This window comes from Thamnophis elegans, chromosome 5 (genome assembly GCF_009769535.1).
Source record: "Thamnophis elegans isolate rThaEle1 chromosome 5, rThaEle1.pri, whole genome shotgun sequence".
Taxonomy (NCBI): Eukaryota; Metazoa; Chordata; class Lepidosauria; order Squamata; family Colubridae; genus Thamnophis; species Thamnophis elegans.
The window spans coordinates 26,008,245-26,032,875 of NC_045545.1; the positions used below are offsets into that span (position 1 = coordinate 26,008,245).

The 24,631-nt window shown below is 33.3% G+C and overlaps 1 protein-coding gene across 1 annotated transcript in view; it reads right to left on the reverse strand.

Moving 5' to 3' along the window:
* Positions 1-20,944, reverse strand: part of LEPR (leptin receptor) — a 46,369-nt gene extending 25,425 nt beyond the window's left edge. Inside the window, exons 1-9 of the mRNA XM_032217812.1 lie at positions 20,797-20,944; positions 18,378-18,656; positions 17,718-17,841; positions 10,621-10,826; positions 7,330-7,475; positions 5,674-5,818; positions 4,609-4,902; positions 4,403-4,520; positions 629-828 (exon numbers count right to left, since the gene is read on the reverse strand). Coding sequence (XP_032073703.1) covers positions 629-828; positions 4,403-4,520; positions 4,609-4,902; positions 5,674-5,818; positions 7,330-7,475; positions 10,621-10,826; positions 17,718-17,841; positions 18,378-18,656; positions 20,797-20,944 — 1,660 coding nt within the window. The remainder of the gene's footprint in view (positions 1-628; positions 829-4,402; positions 4,521-4,608; positions 4,903-5,673; positions 5,819-7,329; positions 7,476-10,620; positions 10,827-17,717; positions 17,842-18,377; positions 18,657-20,796) is intronic.
* Positions 20,945-24,631: the final 3,687 nt, after the last annotated feature.

Genomic DNA, 24,631 nt, shown 5'->3' on the forward strand with positions numbered 1-24,631 from the left:
AAACCTAGAGTTTTTATTTCCCTTTCATTGATACATTTAAAAAGCTGTTTTGCAAACTGCCTTTCCTTGGAAATGAAATTTGTTGCAAGCCCTTAAAGAGTTATATTTGAACATGTACAGTATAACATGCAGATTCAACAATAGCAGCCATCATCTCAAAATCAAAACTCAGGCTCTGCCTCTTTGGGATACAGTATGTTATAATATGTAAAGTAGTCTTTGTCACAAGAAAGTCAGTTTGGTGTAGTGGTTAAGTTAACAGGATAGAAATTGGGAGAGAGAAAGCACAAAGACAGTTGGATGACCATGGGCTAGTCATTCTCTCTCAGCCCTAAAAAGTAGACACAGGCAAACCACTTCTGAAAGCCTTGACAAAAATACTACTGAGATTTGTTCAAACACAAGTCAGAGTCAACTGTGACTTGAAAGCACCCCCCCCCAAAAAAAAGGGGGGTATGATGTAAAAACACAAGCCCGTGTCAATCTTCCCTCCCCCTGGTTCTTGTACTGTGAAGATAACAAAAAAGAAGAAAAAGGAGGAGTTGGAGGAGGAGTTGGAGAAGGAGACCCATGATATCTTCAAATCAATTTAGGCCATAGTCCAATGTTGGAAATCCCTTTCACTTACCTACTTCTTTTGGAAGGACACATACTGGCCTTGATGTAACTGTTCCCAGTGAGTGCTTAATCTCTATCCACATAGTGTATCCGGACAGAAGATAAAAGGGCTGAAAGATGCACTCATAAACATTATTCCTCAGCAAATTGCATTCTTTCACCTCTGAATCTGAATGCATGCTCGGAGATTCTGAACAGTATATATCATTCCTTAAAATAACAAAAAAATAGTAGTTATTTAAACCTGGCACTTGAGATCACATAAATACTGTAATATAGCTTCTTCATAAAAAAGAATGTAAACGATAAAAAGTAGTCTTCACATAACCTGCAGTTTATTATTTTTTTAATTACAAAAGTTGGAATTAACTATTTCAGCTTATTCAGCTAGAACAAATAATTTTATTTATGTAAAATTATAAAATGTATATGTCATTAAATGTTATTTCAGCATATCTCCCTGAAATAAAGCTATATTTTATAGTATATTAAGATGTAAACATCATCCTTAGGCAAATGCCTGGAAAATCTGTTTGCATCTCAGAATTTCTCATTTTAGATCATCAGCACCATTGTCTCAAGTCTAATGAACTAACAAGCCTGAAGCTCATTCTAACTATACACATTTTGCTATAAAGTCTGAGGCTACTGGCTTCATCATTACATTTAAGGCTGAGTTTCTCCATACTGCCATTTCAGTCAGATGGGAAGTCAATTATGTGAAGTACTGGAAGACATTTGGCATGTGTCATATTACCAGAACCTGAGTACACACAGCTGGTGTACTCATGATTGATTACTTGATTGTTGTTATTAGTCATGAAAGATATTGCCTCTTTAACCAAGCCACAGATTTTGAGTCTCTTTGAAAATAGGTAGGTCATCCAGTTTTATATTTACTTTTTGGCAATTCACCAAGAAAAAAAATAAGCCTCACAGTTTGATGTAAAGCCTGCTAAAATCAGTGGGAATGCTGATACTGATAACTAATAGGATCTGTGAGGAAATGAATAAATGTCTCTACAAGATACCACACACTAAAGAAAGGAACTGCTGTTATCAATCTAGTTTCTCTCTGCGTTAATGAAAAACTAAAAGTGACAGGTACATAATATGTTTGCTTTCATTCATGTTTTCTCTTTCTTTTGTAGACTTTGGGGATGGAAGGGTGGGAAATTGAATTATTGGTTCCATAGCACTGACTGGTGACATAATCACTCTATGTGAAAGTGTACACATGAACAAAGATTATTAAGGGGAATATGCCATATTGCCATTAGAAAACAGAGACAGAGATCACTTCTAGCACACAAGGAACTTTGTAAAACTTATTCTTGTTCATCTTCACAATGACTCTAAGAAACAGTTCAATATTAATCTCATTTTGAGAATGGGAAACAGAGATTGAGGAAAGGAAGGTGATTTGAACAGCACTTTGCAAAAGCTAATATCCAATGCTGCCACAATACTGAGCCAAGGAGCCTTAAGCCAAATGTAATACGCACTCCTTTCCCTGGCAAAGACCTCAGACTAAATTTATTGATTTTAAATGAAACTCATTTTTTTCCTCTAAGATGCTCAAAATTGTATTTGAAGCTTAACAATAAAACTATGAGTATATTAGGCTGCAAGACAATGATTAAGACAAGATAGTTCGGAGGTCTTCACAGTTAAGCCAGATTTGAATTTACAACACTTAGTTACTACCAGAAATGTCCGCAGGGAGATCAAGGGAAGGCAAATTATGAAAGCAGCTTTCAATATTTTCAAGAAAGAATTAGATCCTGTGGATGCTTCTGGTCACCATGTTATATGACTTATTTGTTAAAAGTGTCACTCCGTGATTGACCACCAGGTTATCTGCCCCAGAATACATTATATAGGAGCTCTGGTCAGCAGATGTTGTTTAGAACTAACAAGTAGCAGATGAGGAAGCACACTACTGGATTGATTCACATTAGAATAAATTAAGAATTAAGATACCCAAGGGTCACTTCTCCTCATCCTTTTCTTCGATGATGATAGAGGGAATGATTATTTATTTATTTATTTATGTATTTATGAAATATATTTGCCACCATCTTGTGTTCAATGACACTGGGTGGCTTACAACATAAAATGTTAAAAAATACATTTCCTAATAAATAAATACAAATAAACACTATTTTTCAGAAAGGACAGGTTTTGTATAAGAGGAAGACTTGAGGATCCAAGGACATTGGGTACTACAGTATGTTACATTTTTAAATAGATTATGTTCCCCTAGAAAAGTTGGATTAAGTAACCTAAGCCCAAAGAATAATCTTGGCAAACTATGTTCATGACTGAATTGAATTAATAAAGCTAGGGTTATCAAATCTGCAAGTAACACAAAATTTGGTAGCTTAATTCATACCCCAGACAATTAAACTCGTAACCCAAACTGGTAAACTGGTCATTTTAAAAAGTGATAGTTCTTTAAACTGATATCCATACATTAAATTTACATATGAGTTATATATTTGCACAAAGATCTGTGGAGAACTTTATAAAGTTTACAGAATCATATCCATTACATACAAGTTGACGAGGCACTGCTTTCACTAAAGCCAATATGTGACTCCAAAGGAACAAAGAGAACTGCAAATGGGTAGTAGGATAAGTTCCATAAGATTAAGTACAGTTGATCACCATTTGACCAAAAAGTTAATATGGAGCTTGTAATAATTTTATAATATCTTGATGGTGCCATTTTGTTGGCCCAAAGGAAAGTACTGTCTCAGCAAATGGTAGCACCTAGTTGACCTGCTGTTGGTTCAATACCTATGCAAGATTGGGTCTGGTTTGACCTACATGGAATATCAATGGTACAGCAAGATTGGTATATTTAAAAAAATACTGCAGGAGGTAATGGCAAAACACATCTTTAATTGCATGGAAACTATATGGACATGTCCCAAGATGCAATGAATTATCTTGATAGGAGGAACATGTCAGCAGTGGATGGTTGCAATCCAATTAGTAATTTATTAAATTGAATACTTTTTAATATCTTTCACCTCTAGAATAAGGTGACCAGATTTTAACATTGGTAAAGTGGGACACCATTGACTGGGGGGGGGGGAGTTGTTCTTGATTAAAAATTTAAAAAAATCAGGACTTTTTAAAAACACCGCGGGATGCAGGACAAATTGTTAAAAATCAGGACTGTCCTGCCAAAAGCGGGACATCTGGTCACCTTACTCTAGAAAGTCAACAAAATCAGCACTATTACATCAAGGATTATGGCCAGAGTGCAAGAAGCAGTATCATGAATAAAAATTGTAATGTATGTTGGTATTTATAGGGCTGAATTTCAAAATCAAAAGGGTCACAAAATATCTCTACCTCTGCTGTTTAAAAATCAAAATTTGGGAACTTAATGTGTGCATCATATATTCGCTCTCAAACTGCTATTAAGCTTACAATACTGTAAGTGATGAGGGAATATAATAAAGAATGTCAAAGCTACAATTTCTAGCCCAAGCTTCAATTAGAATTAGTGATGCTGTAATTCCAAGATAATTCTAAATTATGTTTAACCATGTTCTCTGAAATTTTGAGAGTTGAACTCACCTCAGACTATCAGATTTGAAAAGTCTTTTTGAAAGGGCACAGAATTCAATTTTTCCCACTTAAATCATATCCAACCTTTCTTTCAATGAACAGTTCCGTATCACTGTATAAGATTTTCCTCAACCTTGTACTAACTTAAGCTCTGAAAGAAATAGCTTTTCAAAAATACTATATTGAAATGAACGTATACCTGTAGTATCTTAACAGCAAAGTACTTTCCAAAAGTATTGGATCTGGGTTGATGGACCAGGAACAGGTCATTTTTTGTAAGTTGCCATAAGTTTCACATGTGATATTGATATTAGCATCTATTTGAAAGACAGCATTAGTGAATATGCGAACAAAGAATAAGGGGTCATTAACATTTATATTTGTAGAAACAATCTGATATATTACCTATTATGTATAGTTCAGCATAACGATGATTACATTCCTTATTTTCATTACAACAGTATAAAGCATTAAAAAGAAATTTTCCTCCAGGCTTCATTGCAGGCAAGTTGGTAAGTGTAACTTTGCTAGTGTAGTCATTCACATAAGTGTACTGGCTACTTGAGATTTCTTTTGCTAAATTCAACCACCACACTATCTTCTTTGATGAGATCATTTTGTCTTTGGTTTTATAAACACAATATAAAGAAACGTTTGTTCCAACACTTGCTAGGAGTTTAGAAGGGAAATACATGACATCTATTACAAACAAAAGAAACAAACATTATAGTATTTTAAATATTTCTTATAACATTATTCTTTATAAAAACAACCACAAATGTTGGGATTTTTAACAACTCGTTTCCCATCTAACTTTTTTAATTACTTTGTAATCTACTTTATAATTATTTCCTCATTAATCAGTTTCACATTTCAACACAATAAAAAGCCACTCCTCCCTCAGATTAGATCATGAGCATCCAAGCTTTTGGCTTGCCTGGGCTGCACTGAATGAAGAGGAATTATCTTGGGCCACATACAAAATATATAATATAGTTGATGTAAATAAAATCACATAATAATGTTTAAAGTTGTGGGGTCACATGAAGGCCATGGGCTATGGGTTGGACATCCCTGAATCACATATTCTCTTCCTCCTTTGTTATAAAAGACAATACCCCAAACTTATTACTATTTTCAAAATTATACAATACAAATTTATTTTAAATATTTCAACTATTTAGAATAAAATCTCTATTTATCCAAATTAAGACTACATTGACAGTTCATTTGAATCATAGTCCATAGTATTTTTACAAGAAAGATACTCTGATTTCAAATACTATGGACTATAATTCCATGCATAAAATTGCCTGTATCGTGGCAAATTTGAACCTAAACTTTTGTTTTTACTATAAGTACTTCAAATTGTATAACACACACACACACACACAAGTGGCTTTATATTTTTCAAAGCAGTTAAAAAATTAACTAATATTCTGGATTAATAACATTTTAATGTGAATGTACCTTGTAGATCCATGATAAAAGGTGAGCTCCAATCACTCCAAAGACCTAATTCCTTATGGTTCTTGCACCGAACCTGAATTATATATGAAGATGCGAGTAATTCATTATTTATGGTCAGCGATGTTCCCATGGTAATTTCAGCCACCTATTAAATTGTTTTTTAAAAAATAATATAATAAGAATAATGCCATTCTTTCACTGAATTAACTTAAAAATAAAATAAAATCAGAGATGATAAAATGAAGCTAATAAAAAACAAAAAAAAGGGTTTATTTCTTGCTTTTAACACCTGATGTTTATGTATCCAGAATGCAAAAGTTACATATGTACACTTCATGGGGATATTGTCCCCTTCCAATTTGGTTCATAGAAAATGCATTCAGTAATACAAAATGAAAATAGAGAGGATTGTGCAACAGTGGTGGGATTCAAAAAATTTTTTACTACCGGTTCTGTAGGAGTGGATTGGTGGGCGTGGCAAGAGAATACTGTAAAATCTCCATTCCCACCCTACTCCAGCAAAATCCCCATTTCCTCCTGATCAGCTGGGACCCGGGAGGCAGAGAATAGATGGGGGCGGGGCCAGTCAAGTGGTATTTACCAGTTCTCCAAACTACTCAAAATTTCCACTACCAGTTCTCCAGAACTGGTAAGAACCTGCTGAATACCACCTCTGTTGTGCAACCTTTCACATATGCACATAAAACTTGCTTCCTAGACAATTCTATGCCAAATCTCAAACAGGTTTAAACTACATCTAAGGAGTAGTATTTTGTGCGCGCAATTGGGAGAGTAGATTGTAATCCCATTGCATCTCACTTAAAAGTATGCTTTAGTGCTTGCATTGTGAGCTAATGAAATGCAGGTAGTCCTCCACTTATGACCCACAATTGAGCCCAAAATTTATGTTGTTAAGTGAGAAATTTGGTAAATGAGTTTTGCTCCATTTTATGACTTTTCTTGTCACATTTGTTAAGCGAATCACTGAAGTTGTTAAATTACTAACATGGTTGTTAAGTGAATCTGGCTTCCCCATTTTCTTTGCTTGTCAGAAGGTTGCAAAAGGTGATTATATGATACAAGGATACTGCAACCATCATAAATATGAACCAGCTGGCAAGCATCCAAATGTAAATCATATGACCATAAGGGTACTGTAATGGTCAGAAGTGTGAAAAATTGTCATAAGTCACTTTTTTCAGTGCTGCTGTAACTTTGAACGATCACTAAATGAACTGTTGTAAATCAAGGACTACATGTATAATCCAATGAAAGTGAAACATAATTAAATTCCTTTTATTTTGAAGTATTAGGTTTGTTGATTTTAATTATTTCAATGCACAGGTATCTAGTACAAACCATTATAATGAAAACATAATGGAAGCCGGCTACAAATATCTAAAACACGTGGTTTGTGTAGTGATCTGACAACATGTATTTCCTGTTTATTCTATCTTGCTGCTCCCAAATGTAAATTCAAAGGTTCAAGAAAACTATGTGTTATTCTCCATGTACTAAATAACCATTTTTATTACATAGTTCATTTTTCAGTTTCTAAGAAATGTAGGATTGTTTAATTTTAAATTAAGCTTACCAAATTTACAGTAACTCTTAAACCTATTTTATAAGAGACTCAGAATAACGAATTTGTCTCACCTGTTGAAAACTTTTAGTTGAGTTTGTAAAACATTTCACTTCGTATAGAAATAAATTGGATTTAGATGCTGGCTGAGACCAAGAGATTTTTATTTGTCCTGTATCTGCCATTTCAACATGCAGACATAATGGAGGGTCAGGTTTTACTGCAAAATAGTATGATAAACAATATGCATTAAACACTTCGATTTAAAGTAATATTTGAAACTTGCTAAAATGTTTGTTTTAATTTGATCATCTCTATATGTGTATACAAATATTTTATTCGCATAAGTTCAAATATTTTTAAATAACACAGTTAATATCTAGAGCATTTTTTTTCAATCAATTTTATCTTAAGCAAGAAAGAACATTCCACTTAAACAAAACAATTTCAACATATAATATGCCTCAGTGAATTGTGGTTGTGGTCTGAAACAGTTTTGGCTGGAGTTTGTTCAATAGCCAAAAGAAGCAAAGTAATAATTAAAATTCTCATATTATTTACTATATCTAAGCTTGGAAGGAAGATTTCCCATACCAGACAATAGATTTGGTAGAAAAAGAACAAAAGTTGGTAATTTTTTTTTAAAAAAAGATAAATAATACAAATAAATGACTGTTTTTCTAATTCAATGGGATGTAAAGTTTAACAATATGCCCTTATATTAATGCTGACCCTAAAAATACCACCTGGCTAGGTTGAAATCAGAATATAGATATTGAAGATCAAGTATCAAGCAATATACAGATTATTTTATAAGTAATCATGGAATTTGATAGTATTTAAGAAGTTACAATATTAAATATTGTATGATACATCTCATTGTACCTTTAGTTGGTCTGTTTATTATAATAATTTCATTTATTTTCCATACATTATATTTATATAATATATATTTTATCTGAATCACTGTTATGAGAAAATGATGTATAATTCTGTACTACTGATTTGAATATTAAACTTTTATCACTGTTCTTGAATTTTACAATTTTATCTATAACTACATTTCTTTATTTGAAGAATCCTGCTTTGAAAATAAGCATACTAAAGCAATATAATTCAAACAATATGAAAATACAACTGACATAATTCAAACATTATTCATGTTATTAAAATATTTAGTCATTTACAAATTATTCAAGGTATTTGTAAAACGAGTTAAATGATGTACAATAACTAATGTAATATATAATTTCTAGTAATTCAGTACACACTGATTTATAATATGAACATTCCTGAGCTACTGTTTGAAAAAATGTACACAAGGGCAAATCTACATCTTGTATTAAAGAAAGAATCTCACTTCATGTGACTTATTTTTAAAAACTAACTACCACTAGAAATTCTGTGCCTTGGAAGAGTGAGTTTAAAAGTAGAAGTTAACATCACAAAACTCACTTTCGCAATTCCATTCCACAACAAAGTTATCTTAATCCATGTTTTTAAAAATAGATCCAAACCTTGCATCATTTGAAGTGATGTAACTGAATTATAACAAATTCTATTTTAATTCTTCTAAGTAGAAGATTTAAAATATTGACTATTGAATAACATGATTTACAGAAACATTGTGTAATTCCTGTAATTCCATCATGTTTGCCAAATATTAAACTATATTATAACTAATATAAAACACTCATTCTAAAACATTTATAATAATTTACTAAACTAATATAATAAAGAAACATTGTCTATCTATTTTTGATTATAATAAAATACAAAATAGTTCAAACAATGAGTAATTTTGAAGCAGCTACTTATTAAGCCAGAAAGTATCGAAAGATTAAATGCAAGCATCATCTGATTATATAAAGCACTGATTTAATAATATAGAGGTAAAATTTAAAAAACTAAATTACATTTTAATGAAACAAGCATTATACTAACATAGCTACTAAAATGTAACCTTTCAGAATGTCAGCATCTCCTCAAAGTCCCCCCCCCATTTTTCCTGTTCACACTTGGAATAAAGCATTACATAGTGAAATTGTATGTTTTAAAACATCATTTTTTTCATAGGAATGCAGATCAACTTCCCCATATTTATTCCATTAAGATATGTTGAAACTACAATTTCCACAATTGCTAACAAACAGTTCCGGGAGTTGTAGTTGCAGTATAACTAAGGCAGGGGTAGCTTCCTGCCAGTTCTAACCTCTTCTATAGAAGAGGTTCCACAAATCTATAGTGCCATTTAGAACTGGTTCCAGCTCCCTCCCCCCGCCTGTCCACACATCATCAAGATGAAGAACGAGAGGAGGAATTCTGGGAGTTGAAGTGCACAAGTCTTAAAGCTCTCAAGTTTGAACACCCCTGAGGTGTTTTTTTCTAAATGGTTAGGAGTACAAGGGTCTTGTAACTTGACAGCTTTAAGACTTGCGTGCTTCAAATACCAGCGTTTCTGAGCCAACATTTTGATTGCTAAGCAAGAGCATTGTTAAGTGAGTTTCACCACATTTTACAAGTTGGCCACGCCCACCCAGTCACATGGTCAGCAAGCCACTCCCACCTGGTCAAATGGCCAGCAAGTCACTCCCACAAAGCAGGCCACACCTACAGAAGAGGTTCTAAAAAATTTTGAAACCCACCACTGAACTAAGGGTACCCTATAATAGAATAGAATATTTTATTGGTCAACTGTGATTGGACACACAAGGAATTTGTCTCCAGTGCATAAGTTTTCAGTGTATATACAAACAACAAAGTAATATAATCATAAGATACTAATAAGAGAAGGTAGTAGAAAATATATTGTTTTATTATAAAGGACTGGTGTCTTTGACTTGTCAAGTCTTCAGACTCATTTATGTGTTTTGTGACACATCATGGATTATGAAAAATAATATATTCTTCCTTGAATATAATATAAAATGCAATTTTATTTATAACATACTATGAATTTAAATAATTAAAATTTACTTATATTAAGTCTGTCAGAATTATGAAATGTCAAAATATAAATCACAATATTCAATGAATGCTAGATTTATAACGAATAATACTAATTCAACATTTTAGGGAATTCATGCAGGACTAGTATCACTAAACAGAATGACTGTTTTGCTTCTCATTAAAGCATGTTGGAACGCAAAAAAAAGATTTTAACATAAAGATTTATGTGCTGCCTTTCCCATTACTTCATAGTTCTGAGAGAATCTACCCTTTAGAATGACTTAGCCATGATATAATATCTATACCTATAAACCAAGATTGTATTCATTACTGTGGAATTTCAAAAATAATTCTGGCTCAGTCTGTCAGAGCTTTGCAAGCATGCTTGATGTTTTTGCTAATAGATCAAAACTTACCAATATCTATAGGCTTGACTGACATCAATGGTGACTGCAGTAATATATTTCCATTAGTGATCTTCAGCCATATAATGTAAATATGATTCAGTTTTATTGAAGATACCTGACATTCATATTTTTGGGATTTTAGAGTATTACAGTGAATGACTGTAGAATTTTCCTTTAATAAATTTGTGGAAGCATTTTCCAGTGATGTATCTGTTCTGAAAATAAAATAAAATCAGACATTTACTTGTTATTTCTTTTACTAGATCATACAGAGGACTTTATTAGAAATTCTGGAAATTGCTTGCATTATTTTTGTTATGCAAGAAATGGAAAAAAAAAACCTGTGTTGTAAATGCCACAAAGCATTTTTACTTATACAAAGGCATGATAAAAATGTGCAGCCATTTTATATAATTATATTATTAAAATTCATTTCTACATCAATATCTATAAGCACTATCAAGCGATTCCTGTGGCAGATGGAAAACAAACATTTGAATGATGGTATACCTGTACCATTGCAACTATCCCATTTTTATCCATTTCATCTATTTTATTTAAGATAGAAGAAAATGTTCACAATATGAAATCTTCACTGGTCCCAAACTGATCAGTCTATGGAACTCCCTGTCTTGTCCTGTAAGGGGTAAATATGCTTGCTTGCAGGCCAGCTACACATTTGCAAAAAAAACCCTTCCTTTTGGAAAAAGATTTGAGAAACAAGAAAGGAGGCAGAGTGCCCAGGCATCTCCACAAAGGGGGGCAATGACAAACCTTAGTGGTTCTTCTTCCCGCTAAAATTCCCACCAACCATCCAAAGGCAACACAAACTCTCTATAATTATAAAACTTGACTCGGGGAGAGAAAACCTAATTCTGAATCTACTTCAGTGTTTTTTTACATCTGATTTTTAAATGTCCCCATTTAACAAAGGGAAAAGAATTTGGAGATGGCCAGAAGTTGAATTGTTTTACAAGGAAAAACCACAAGACAGAAGTAAGAAGATAGAAACCTCAACTATAGAGCAGACATGGTTGGAGGATGACATATTGTGTTGTTGTGTAAATGTGGAGTTTATGAAATCCAGTACTGCTATTACTCACTTGTGTAGAAAAACTCAAAAAAATCCAAGAAGTATAACCACCGTGTGGCAATTATTTGGGCAAACTTTGCACAAACAAAAATTCCTGCAAAATATTATTGTGTATTAAAGGAAAACTTCATATGGTTGAATTTTCTGGATGAATTCCCCCATTACACAGCAAAGTTTGAAAACTACAAAATTTTATATAATATTTTTTTAAAAATCCTATAGGAAAGGAGAAATTATTTTTCTGCAAAAAAAAAAAAAGGTGTTTGTTTGATGCTTTAAAGAACCAAATCTGGAGTGAATGAAACACTTTTTAAAGACTGAAACCATAAAATCATGCCTTTGGAGCAGGCACTCCAAAACGTACATTACAATTTTGTTTTGTTTTTTTAATGTAAGTAAGTTAAAACACGTTCATACTGTTTGGAAAATGAATTCCAGGGAAAGGTAAAGAATGGAAGGAACAAATGGAAGGATCTGAAATTCACAGTTGCCTTTGTATAATATTTTGGTATAATATTAGATCTATTCACCTTGGAATACTATTGAAATCTTTTCAGAATGAAAAGGTATAATTTTCTTGATGAATTTTTTTTTAGTCTGTACAGATATAATACCAATAGAATGTCAACAGAATATGCAACAAGGCAAGGAAAAAGGCTTGCAAAGAGAAATATAAAATTGCATCTGTTGCTTTTTAAAAGGCTATGCCTCTTTTCAGCTTTTTCTTCAAAATTATATCCATCAAAATATAAAATTACACTAAAACATCAAAATTAATATCCCTCAAATATTCTTATGTTATCTTCATGGTGTTAAATCTAACACTGTAGTTTATTAAGTAATTATATAATATGCTTTTCTCATTTCAAACTCTTTTGAATCAATATGTATGAGATCTGTGTGTATGATTTTTTTAATCACATCTATTTTTTATCTTGTCTAGTTTTGCTTTGTTTTGTATTTTCTTTCTTTTTAGGAGTTTGTATTTTAATGTTCTGAATAAAATAAAATAAAAATTTACAAAAAAAAAAGAATTCAAACTCTTCTGAGTTCATTATTTGGACTAGATTATGGAAAGTCTGGGTTTTTTTTAATTTGACAGTATACCATTTTGTTTTCCTTCCTTTAAAAAAATTAGTTCAAAATATCTTCTTTGGCTGGCATCTCTAAATAATTTTGTTTTTTTTTAGAAGTTTTTAGAAAACGTCTCAGATGAAACAAACATTTTTGAATATATATTAACTTCTGGCATCAAAAATGGAAGGTACTAGATGAAGTGTAATAAATAGACCAAATTAGCCCTTGGCAACAACATTGTCAGTGTGAACAGAAGCAGTAACTAACAAAACACCTTAGCCCTTGTGGCAGATTGTCAAAGTAATAAACTAAGCACCCACATAAATTAAGCAATGAATAAGTTTAGCAAAAGGGCAAGGCCAAGGCAGTTGATCATTTCCTTGTCTGCAACAATGAATAATTCAACAAATATTATAAATACTATGTAGGAGAATTGTCAGTTGGCATGGATGCTCTCTATGGTTACTATCTTCTCTTAGTTTTTAGACAACGGTTCTATTCTTGATAGAAAAGAATATTTGTAGTTCAGGGTAGAATTGTGGTGTCCTTGGTGCAGTCAGAGCTGGTTGTTTTCTTGCAGACGTTTCATTGCCAAACTATGGTTGATATGATGATGTTACCTAGTTTGGTAATGAAATGTCTGCAAGAAAACATTCAGGCTCGGAGAGCACCAAGAACCCCACTGTTCTATTCTTTTTATTCTAGGGACAATCAATCTTTAAATAGGGTTGCTCAAATGGTGCAGATAATAACAATCACTTATTTTCTTTTCATTTCCTTTCTCCCCTTCTGAAGGAGAAAGGTGACCACATTTCACAAAATGAGAGCTTCCTCTGCCTCTGAATTTCGATTCAAAGTTTTAACATGCCAAGCTGAATTTAATATATTAAGATCCAGTGACGTGCGATGAGGTTTATGGCTGGTGAGGCAAAAAGAAAGAAAGCGGCTTTTGGCCGCTGTTAAGAAAGAGGCTTTTGGCTGCTCCAGCGCTATGTCCACCATAGAGGCTTTTGGACACCCCGGCGCTGTGTCCGGGGTGAACTTAGAGGTAAAACTTCCTTAGACCAACAAAAGACTTTAAAAGCAGAGAGGACCTATGGAAAGCCTCAAAGAATCAATGCTGGATGGAACCAAAAGCACCCTGCCGCCCCAGCGCTAGAGGCAAAAGCTGCCCTGCCGCTATGTCCAAAAGCCCTGGCCTGCTGCTATATCCAAAAGCCCTGCCCCTATGTCCGACATTTAAAAAAAGTGCCAGCCCGCGCGCCAGCATAGGCAGGTAAAACACATAAGATCAATTCAGAAGCAAACATTTTCTGCAATGCAATCTATGCTAAATGAGACATTTTTTTTCATAAGAATGGTTATGATAGAACTACATGGAGGAAGACCAAGATAAATGTCCCAGAATATTCTTCTTAAAAGTTAAAAGCATCTGAAGGATTTGTGGCTTGAACAGTATATAATTTCCTCCTGTGGAAGTCACATCCCCAGTCTCCTCCAAGCTTATAAATTCTGCGGTCTGTATTTTGCATTCTACTGCCAATATTCTGAGACAACATGTAAACACTCCATAGAAACATGTAAAGCACATCAGTCTTACTCCCTAACATTTCAAAGAAAATAAATATTTCTTCTATGTTCCAGCAATGTGGCAAGCCATAACAGAAATAGCACAATTCAAGCCCATATCTTCTTTTTCTGGTTAGCAATGGAAAACCTAGAACTGACTTCCAGGCAACCTCACAGCTAGACTATGGGTAAAGCATCTGTGTCATTCAAATGAAGTGATAGTCTATATGATGTATGGCCCTAATTTATAGTATAGTTAATAATAAGTGCCAAATATGGATTCAGTGATGTTCCACATTCTCAGTATCAAATATCACTAATTTAATATTGGTAATTGAACTTCTTTTGCACTACATTGGAATAAAGGTTTGTGATGCTGCACGTTATTGTTTCCACCCTTGAATAATTAGGGAAAAATTAGACCATGAAAGCAATTCATATCCAAAGAGGGCCTTCAAGTGTGTCTCACATAAGTCACTTGTTACATTAGAGCATAAAAATACTGCAGTGAAGGAGCCAAAAACTATGTAGAGAAATAGAATACATTGTGTGCTAATGATGACCATGTGTTGTTAAAATTGAATCTGGAAAATGAACATGTGAAATGGTGTAAGATTCAGTGGGCAAGAATTTTGGTTATAATATAATGCTTGAGTAATGGGGAAATGTGGACAAATGATTTTAAATTATACTAAATTATCATTTGAAAAAAAATTGTTACAAAATTATGCATCTAACACCTGGTAACTTGTCAAAGATATATAAAGGTGTCTCAAATATATGTTGGAAATATAATTTTAAAGATATATTGTATCATATTTGGTGGACTTATGCTGAAGAAAAGAGATATTGGGAACAGATCCATGTCATAATACAGAAGATCTTTAAAATTAACATAAAATTCAAAGCTGAAGTTCTTCTTTTAGGGTTATTGGATAAGGAGTTGGAAAAAAGATCTGGAACTTCATTATTGTTTAGTTGACTGCAGCTAGAATTCTTTATGCACAGTAATAGAAAAGTATGTTAAATCCCAAGATAGAATAATAGATGGAAAAAGAGATGAGCGCTAGCAGAGAGGGCAAAATTGACTGTTTTAATTAGAGAAAAGAATACATCCAGCTTTTGGACTTTGTCCACTTTTGGACTTTGCATTAGAGTAAAAAAAATGAAATCTTGGCTTTGGCTTTCTGTTGATTAAGTTAGTTTGTTGAAGGAATAACTAATACTTGCTAAATTGGTAAAGTAAAAGTACAATTCTATTTTATATTTTATTGTGCTGAAAGAATTTGGAAATCAAAGTTTTCTTGTTTCTTTCTTTCTCCTTTTACCTTAAACTTCTCTTTCCTGTCATTTTCCTTTCCCATTTCTATACTATCTTTATTTTCATTTGTAGTTTATGATAATTCTAATGATTTTTAAGAAAAATAGAACAAATACTTAATGACAATGATGTTTTATTTTGCATTTTCAAGTATCTTCACAATTATTGTACTATAAAACTGATTCACAACAGAGGTCACAGCGATTAAGACTGCATTGCTAATCAATGCAAGGAGAAACTATACCGTAATTGGAAACTTTAAAAAATAAAAATAAATCATATTGGGAACTTTAAAAAATTAAGTTATAAATTCTTATTTTTGGATCACAGTTCTGGTAAATGAAGTGTAGGAGGGAGGGGAATACTCTGGTTTAGGTTTGTGCTGTACTAATTGCAAGTGTTCATTGTTCCATTGACTGCTATTTTTCTCTAAATTCCTAAAAGAATTCAGATGCAATTATGAATATTTTACTTCTCTCAAAAAATTAACTAAACATATTACATTAGGATCAATTTCTTTTAGAAATCTGGAAAAAGCAATATTTCAGGAGGGGGTAAAAATGATGGTTAAAATCTGGAGGAAGAGGGGAAGGGGGGAGGGAGGGAGAGAGAGAGAGACTTTAAAAGTGAATCCATTTTGGATTCTCAAAACTATTCATTCCTTACAAGTTAATATATTTTTATGCCTGTGGGAATCCTTATGATTGGTGCCTGAATATTTATGCTTGTTTCTTTTATCTTACAGAGGTCATACAATGTAAATTAAGGCCAACTAGTTAGCCATGTATTCCCAAATTCCCTTGGACAATCTGAAGAAACACAAGTATGGAAGCTCATTCTATTTAAATGAGAGAATTTTCTTCTCATTCTGAACAAGACAGACAATAAAACCACAAAGATTGCATACTCCAGTGTTGTGAGTTTTCAATTTTTGATATTTTAATAGCCAACTCTACATTCCAGAATAAGTCTTCTGAGTTCAGCATGCCTGGACTCTTGGCCATGATTAAAACCAATCATGGCTTAGTTTGATACATAAACACTGCAAAAAATATACAAATGATACATGCATGTGCCTTTTCCTCCTGTGAATTTTAAAGCAGAAAGCTTTTTGATATAGTGTTTCTAATGAAAAAATACATATTCCCAATAGGGAACATAATATTCAGGCCAGACCACATAAAGTAAGTATTTCTGTATTCCATTCAGTAAAACTAAGAACTATGTCAACAAAATATTTTGCTATTCAGAAGACTGTGGAATACAAAATAACATTTTTAAAGATTTCAAAGGGGCTGCATGATTATACAACTTTAACAGAAATATCTGATGATAATACAAAGCACTCTACAATATTGATTGTTATTCTGATTGCTATTCCTGTTTTAAGCCTTAAAAAGATATTGCTGAAGAAGTGTGTTCATAGAAGATACCTGTCACGTGCCAAAAAATAAACATGCCACTTTACAAAATAACAGAGTAGAGAGGACGGAATGTTAACAGTTTATTTTTCATGTTTGGAATATAGCTCTAATTCCAGAGTTCTTAAATGCCATGATACTATGATCTCATCACACAATACAATGAATTAGTGTAATATATAATCTCCAAAAAAAGGAATAATTTTATTGGGTTAGGGTTGGACTATAAACTTTTCATAAGTACATTTTAATCTATTAAATAAAACAATATAGTGTTATAATTTTATAAAATAGAACTGTTCCATGGACAATATTCCTGAAATGTAATAACATTTAAAATCATAATTTAACAGGGAGAATAGGCTTGCTTACTGAATAATTACTGAAATCTTTAAATTTATTTTGAAGATAGCAAGATCTCATTCACTCCAAAACAGTGAATCTTTGCCTTAAATCAACTTTTTAAAAACTGTTCTTAAAATGCAGAACACAGGTAAGAAGCTATATTTTGCTTTTAGTACTCTGTGTTCCATGTCAGTCCTTTTTTCCTCTTTCAGCTTGGTACCTGGTAATCCTGTAATTCGTAAACCTCACAAATTTTAACTTGGATTTTGAATATACTTACAATGCATGCAGTAGATTAACTGTAAAATCTTCATTCAAATATGGTGACTTAGTAGATAATTTCACAATACAAAACAATTCTTCTGTGGTTTCATTAGTCCAAAATTGCAGATTCCAAATTGAATCTAAATAGAAAGTTAAGCATTTAAAAAAAAACACCCCAAAACTCCAATCCCTGTAACCCCGAACTCTTGAAATAATTTATCATGCTCTCATTGGGGGTCCTATAAATGTACAAATTAAATTATAATATATCACTGCATTACATCAAATCATTTTTGCAAATACAAAAATGGTGGAGTTTGTGTCATGAAGTCAGATTTTATCAACCCCCACTTCTCCCCCATCTCATGGACAATCCCATACAACTACTACCGGTATTATGCATATTTATTTATCCCTTCAATAATACCTTTAGGCAAGACTGGAATATACAATTTCTCCATTGACACTGACTTTAACTCCATTCAAGCAGTAGTCAAAATTCCGTTGCTGAAAATATTTTTTTTTAAAGTTATTGTAATTTGTTTTAGTTTGGTCACTATTTTATTCATGATCTATTTTACTGCATACAATTTCATTTATCTATGTTCTTTGCTCATATTTTCATTGTATATGAAATAATCTCAGTATAAATTAAAAGCACATTTTCCAAGCACACCTATCTGCTGAAGTGTTGAACCGACAATTCTTGAAGAAATAAGTGCTTTGGCTTCCATTTCTGCAGTGTGTGCCAAACAATTCATATATGTATCACTCCAATGGCAACATAAGACGTTATCTCCAGCCACAAATACAGTGGCATTGGCTCCAATTGTACCATGCACATCTTGCCAAGTGGGAACATCCTCTGCCATTCTAGCTGGTATACAGGGCATTTCAAAGCTCTGTGGAGGAATCTGATATACCATGCAATGAGAAATGACCACTTGAAAGAAATCTAAAGAGAAAAAAAAGAAGTTTGAATATTGATAAGAAGGTATATTGATATATATTATATGTTACATTAATCAATAGAATTTGATTGCAACAATTTTAATATCAACAATGTTTCAAAAACACAAAATTACACACACACACACACACACACATGTACACACACACACAAATAGTCAAATAACATTCATTGTCACACAGTTTCTTATCTGTTGCAATTCTTAAACTACCATTGGTGGCTTAAATAACTTAAAATCTGTAGACTAAATCTATAACTATTTTAGTAAGATTAGCTGGTATAATCCTAATAAGTATTCAGAATGGCTTAATGTGTCATTCTAACGTTTTATTAATATCTACAGGATGCAAATCCTACCTGCCATAAACAGAGCTTACAGAAATCTCCGGGTTAAGAGTGAGATCCATTCCTATCTGTCCTTAACTCAAAATTACGCATACGAATTGATTGCCTATTCCTAAAAATGGTGGATAGTGTTTTTCGTTTCAGCTGTATATTAAAAATTTGCTGCTTCAGCAGTTCATGAAAATGTTGTGGTTCAGTGGTTCATCATCCAGAGGAAGGAGTTTTCCATTTGTAAATACAAGTTATCCATCAGTCGGACATTCTTAACTCGGGGACTGCATACTTCTAGTCCACTGTAAAAAATTTATATACCGGTATGTATTTCTTTGGTACCTTCAACTCACTGGTGACTCCTAGTGATTGCCTGGGCTAATCCCTGCCACTTTCTTGGCAATGTTTTTGTTGTTCTTTTTTTTGGGGGGGGGAGTGGTTTGCCATTATCTCCTTTGTGGGCCTTAGACAGAAGAGCTGGCCCAAGGTCACTCATTCTTTATGCCTAAAGTGGAACTAGAACTGATAGTCTCCTGGTTTCTAGTCTAGTGTCTTAACCATTACATTAAACTGACTCTCAGCTTAAAACGAGTGCTGCTGCTAAAACTGTTCTGGAAAATTGAGGAACTTGGGGTAGTAAAAATTAGCAAAATTATGTCTTTACCATTATATTATATTCAGGAAAAAGTCCAGTTGGTAAAGAAGAAGCTGGATCTAACCCACAGTATACATTTATACAGAAAATTAGCTATAACAAGAAATCATATATGATATTATACTGTAATTAGGGGGTAGAATTACACTACAGATGCATCAAACAAATCTTCTAATTACAGTTTCTGCAGTGGAATAGGAGTAAATACTCCAGCAATAAGTATGATTTATTTGTTTTAACTGTTAGTGCAATTATAAAGTAATAAAATATATTTGAACTTAAGCACTAGTTTTAACATTTGCACAGATTATGGCATCTGCAATTTAAAAAGGAATCCATCCTACAAGTGAGAAGCAAAGACAAGATATTTCAACTTACTTAACTGTAGAAATCCAGTCAAAATGTTGTTCCAGTTCATCTTGTTCTGCTTAATAGATCTTGGAGGGAAATGGGGAGAAAGATCGTTTACATTTATGCAATCTGAAGGATGTTTCACCAGCTAATTTTTTGTTTACAAAAAAATTTCAACTTTTCCAAAGACTTGGGGAGTTAGTGGGATTTTTATTAGACAAAGGCAATAATGAGGTAAATAACTGTCTTAGAAGGAATGGGCATTTCAGGTATCCAATGGATGGCTTTCTCTTTGACCTTCACCACTTGAATGTGCACATGAGTGCCTCCATACAGCAATTCAAGAAGCCTTCCTTGCTGATGACTGTGTGCTGTTGGTGCACTAATACAGTGAGCCATGGCTGATGCTGAACAAATTCTCAGAAGTTGCTATGCTTTTCAACCTGACAATCAGATTGAACAAAACTGAAGCACTTTACCAGCCAGTGCCAAATACCATCCCTGTAGAACCACTGTTGATAGCACCCAACTGACAAATGTAAGCAACTTCAAATACATGGGAAGTATCATTGTGAGTGATGAGTCTTTGGACAACAAAATTGATTCCAGGTTCAGTAAAGCTAACCAGGCATGGGGAGGGCTATGTACTAGAATGCTCAATCAACACAACATTCATATCACAACAAAGCTAAAATCTATAAAACTTTGAGTATCCCTTCCTTTCTATATGGATGTGAGTTCTCAACTCTACATCAAACAACAAAGAAATTTTCACTGGCATACTCTCTGCTCCCTCTTTGGAATTTGTTGGCAAGACTGTGTCTCCAACCTGGAGATTCTGGCTTGTGTGGAGTCCACCAGCATGTACTCCCTGATTATCAAAGCTCTGATGAGCTGACTGGTACATGTCATCAGAATGAATGTCTGCCATATTCCTTGCCAATTGTTCCACAGTATACGGAAATCTAAGAAGACACTTTGAGGGCAATCATGCAAGCTCTAAAAAAACACTGAGAAAGAAACCCTATGCCACTGTGACATCCAGACGCTGTGCTTGTGACAGAACCCGGTGAAAAGCCTCGTGCTATGGGTGCCATCAAAAACTGACAGAAAACCATGAGTGTCACAAAATAATATCCACACTTAGTAAAGAGCAATGGATTTCCATTGCCCCCATTGTGCTAGACTCTGTGATTCCAGACAGGGACTCTGGCTTCCTGTCAACAGATGAACAGCGAAATAGAATTTTTTTCTTTGAACCGAATGAATATAATAACATCATATCTATCATCACATGATATCGTGCCATAATATAGAATGGGTATTTTTGAAAAAGATAGATTTAGCATAAAGATAAAAGTACAGAGAGATATATTATATAATAACATTCCAAAAGATGTGCAGTGATGAAATTTGAAGAGGAGAGGAGAGGAGAGGAGAGGAGAGGGAGAGAGAGAGAGAGAGAGAGAATCTATTGGCACCATCTTAAACCAAATGCGTGCTTTCCTTAAGATGTTTCCAACAGGTGCAATGGGGGTATTCACACATGATCCCAATGATTTTTTCCCCTTTTGGATTGCTGAGTAGCAAGTTTTTCAATGATATGTTTTACAGTACAATCTCAAAACATTAAAAATTTGTATTCATACAACACATAATTAATGGAATGTATTGCTCAAATTTATGTTCACAACCCTTTTGTTACTTCACTTTTAAAAGAAATTTTAAAAGTGTACAGAATAACACAATCAGTGACTACTAATATAATAACAAATACACATAAATCTGCAGTGAAAACCAGTGGAAACACCAGCATGCAAAGGGACTGAGGGTCAAAAATGTCATTTGCAGCAATGTGATGGAAGCACTGTTCTTTTCTATCAGCATGTGATATGATCCACAAAGGATTGGTGCTTTGATTGTACTTCCATATCCATCAAAGGATGGTACAAAGCATTGGTGCTTTGATTGTACTTCCACATCAATCATCTTCCCTTTCTTAACTTCCTCTCCTCAGAAATGAAAATGAGCATTCGGGGAGATTACTCAATTTCTTTTTAATTTCCCTAAACTTTGATGGTTTCCACAGATTCTCATCATTTATAAAATTACTGGTGGAGGTATCAACACCCTACCTCTTTATATTAGGCCAGATTGCCTTATAGAAGTATCTGCCCTACAAAGTATCATGGAATAGGTGAGAGTGAAAATATCCTAAAATATGGAAAAATAATTTTCAAAAATCACATCTACTTAAAATCAGAATTTAAAGAGTTATAGATGGATGCACATTCATATTGCAGTGTGCTCTAAAACAGACTTCCAATATTATTTCTACAGTACTGCACAGTCCCATTTATTTCTTTAAAAGCTTAAATAATTTATAGAACAATTTATGTGTGAAAGTGCAACCAAAGCCTAACTATAATAATTCATATTTATGCTATGAAGGACTAGATGAATAGCATACAATAACACTTGTCTGAAAAGTGGAGTATGAAAAATTCAGAATACTTTAATAAATGGATATTACATATGATAAAAACAAGAAAATGGTTAAATCTCTATGCTATCATAATTGTAAAGCTAATAAATTGTAAAGTCTTGAATCATCCACTTGCTTCTAGTCAGTTCTTCTAATATAAAAAGTAAAGGTCAAGGTTACAGTATGCATGTGTATGCTTGTGCGCACAGACATATACAGAAAAAGCTTTTAATACACCTAATTCAACTTTTTATTCCAAAGAGATTGCAGCTGAAGAACCTTCAAAGTTTTATTATTTTGTGAATAGTTGTCAAAAACTATCTCCCTTCCATTAAAAATAAAGTTCTTCCCTGGAGAGGTTTAGGGTGGGTTATACCATATATTGTTTGGGTTTTAAATTGTAGTTATGATGTTACATATTATTATTTATGCTTATTTATGAGAACCACTTACCACCTCAGTGATTGTGACAGAATATACATTTGTTTAATAAATAAATAAAACAATCAAGTTAGGTTGGAAATATTTCTGAAAATAGGGAGTTTGAACTTCACTGCCATATGTGGTGTAACAGAAATGGAATAGAAGCCTAGATTACGAAAAGAACGAATAAAAAGGACAAAATGAGTAAATCACATCGGCCTACTGTGAAATAAAGTGACAGCAAATTTATTTTACTCAAATAGGCAATGTATCTTTTTAGCTTTGTTGAAGAAACTTAAGGGCTCTATGACATCATCTGATCCAAAGGGCATTTAATCAGCATTGCTTGAGTTTCAGAATATTCACAAAATGTTTCTCATTTCATTTCAACTACCTTGGAGATGTCAGATAATTTAAAGTTCAAGTTATTTAAAGAACACATCTCCTCCTACTTAACTTTGGTTTATATTCATTGTCAACTTTAGATTACAGGTTCCTTGAGCTAGTGGCATCATTTTCATGCTCATACCAAATGGGCCAAATGCATTATGCCTATGTAACAATAATGCATATATTAGAATACTGGAATTCTTAAAATTAACAAAATCAATAGGTATTTTCTGAAACCTCAAATAATGCATTTGCTGACATTTTAGCTTTCAGGAAGCTATTATTTCCCTTAGTCTTTCAGCCAAACTTCTGTCATGTTAGGGACAAATATAAAAATTATGTCAACACACTGGTGTTTGTTAGTGGTGTTTCCACAGATTCTGGCAGTGATAATTAAAAAGCTACATGTGATTATGTGCTAACAATATAACCTTAATTAAATAAGTGATTAAAATTGGAATTCTTAAGCTCTTAACAATAATAATATCAAGACAGCACAAAAAAGACCACCAAAAACTTTCCATTTTTAACACCATCTCAATTTACAAGTGAAATAAAAATACTTGTCCATCATGGTCATAAGTCACAATGGTTGTAAAGTGGAACATCAAATGGGGTCCCTGCAGATGTTATTCCACTACTCGTTGCTGGCTCTAGGCGGGGTGATGTTTATCTCCATTTCAATGTCATTGAGCCAGCAATATCCAAAGATATTTCTATAGTCAAGTGGCCAGCATGTAATGGAGTGCTGTTACCTTTCCACCAAATGATACCTATTTATCTACTCTCATTTGCACAATTTCAAACTGCTAGGTTGGCAGCAGATGAGGTGAGGATGGGAGCTCAGTCTGTCGGGTGGAACTCAGGTTTCAAACCTGGGCTGCCGGCTTTTAACCACTGAGCCACCACACTGCCTTGGTTATATGATTAATCCAATTTTATGAGCTTTTTCTGTGGTGGTCATTAAGCAAATCACTATGGTCATTATGTCAATCCATGGTAGTTAAGCAAACCCATTCTTCACTATGGGGTATATAAGTCTAAGTGCTGTTGCTAAATATATCATAAATCATGCTCACATGTTTGCAGGATGCTGCAAACGGCCATAAATCAGCGCTATTTACCATATGCCACAAATGTAGCCACATGGCTGCAACAGGCCCCAGCCATCAAAACTTTGGAAGTCTGTCATAAGTATCTTTTGGAAGGGTCCACAATAAGTCCAGGACTACCTGTATTTGGAATTGGCATAAATATAATAGGAAATGCAGAGCATGTAAACCTGAATCCAAATTGACAAAATGTTCTGTTTCTTTGTTT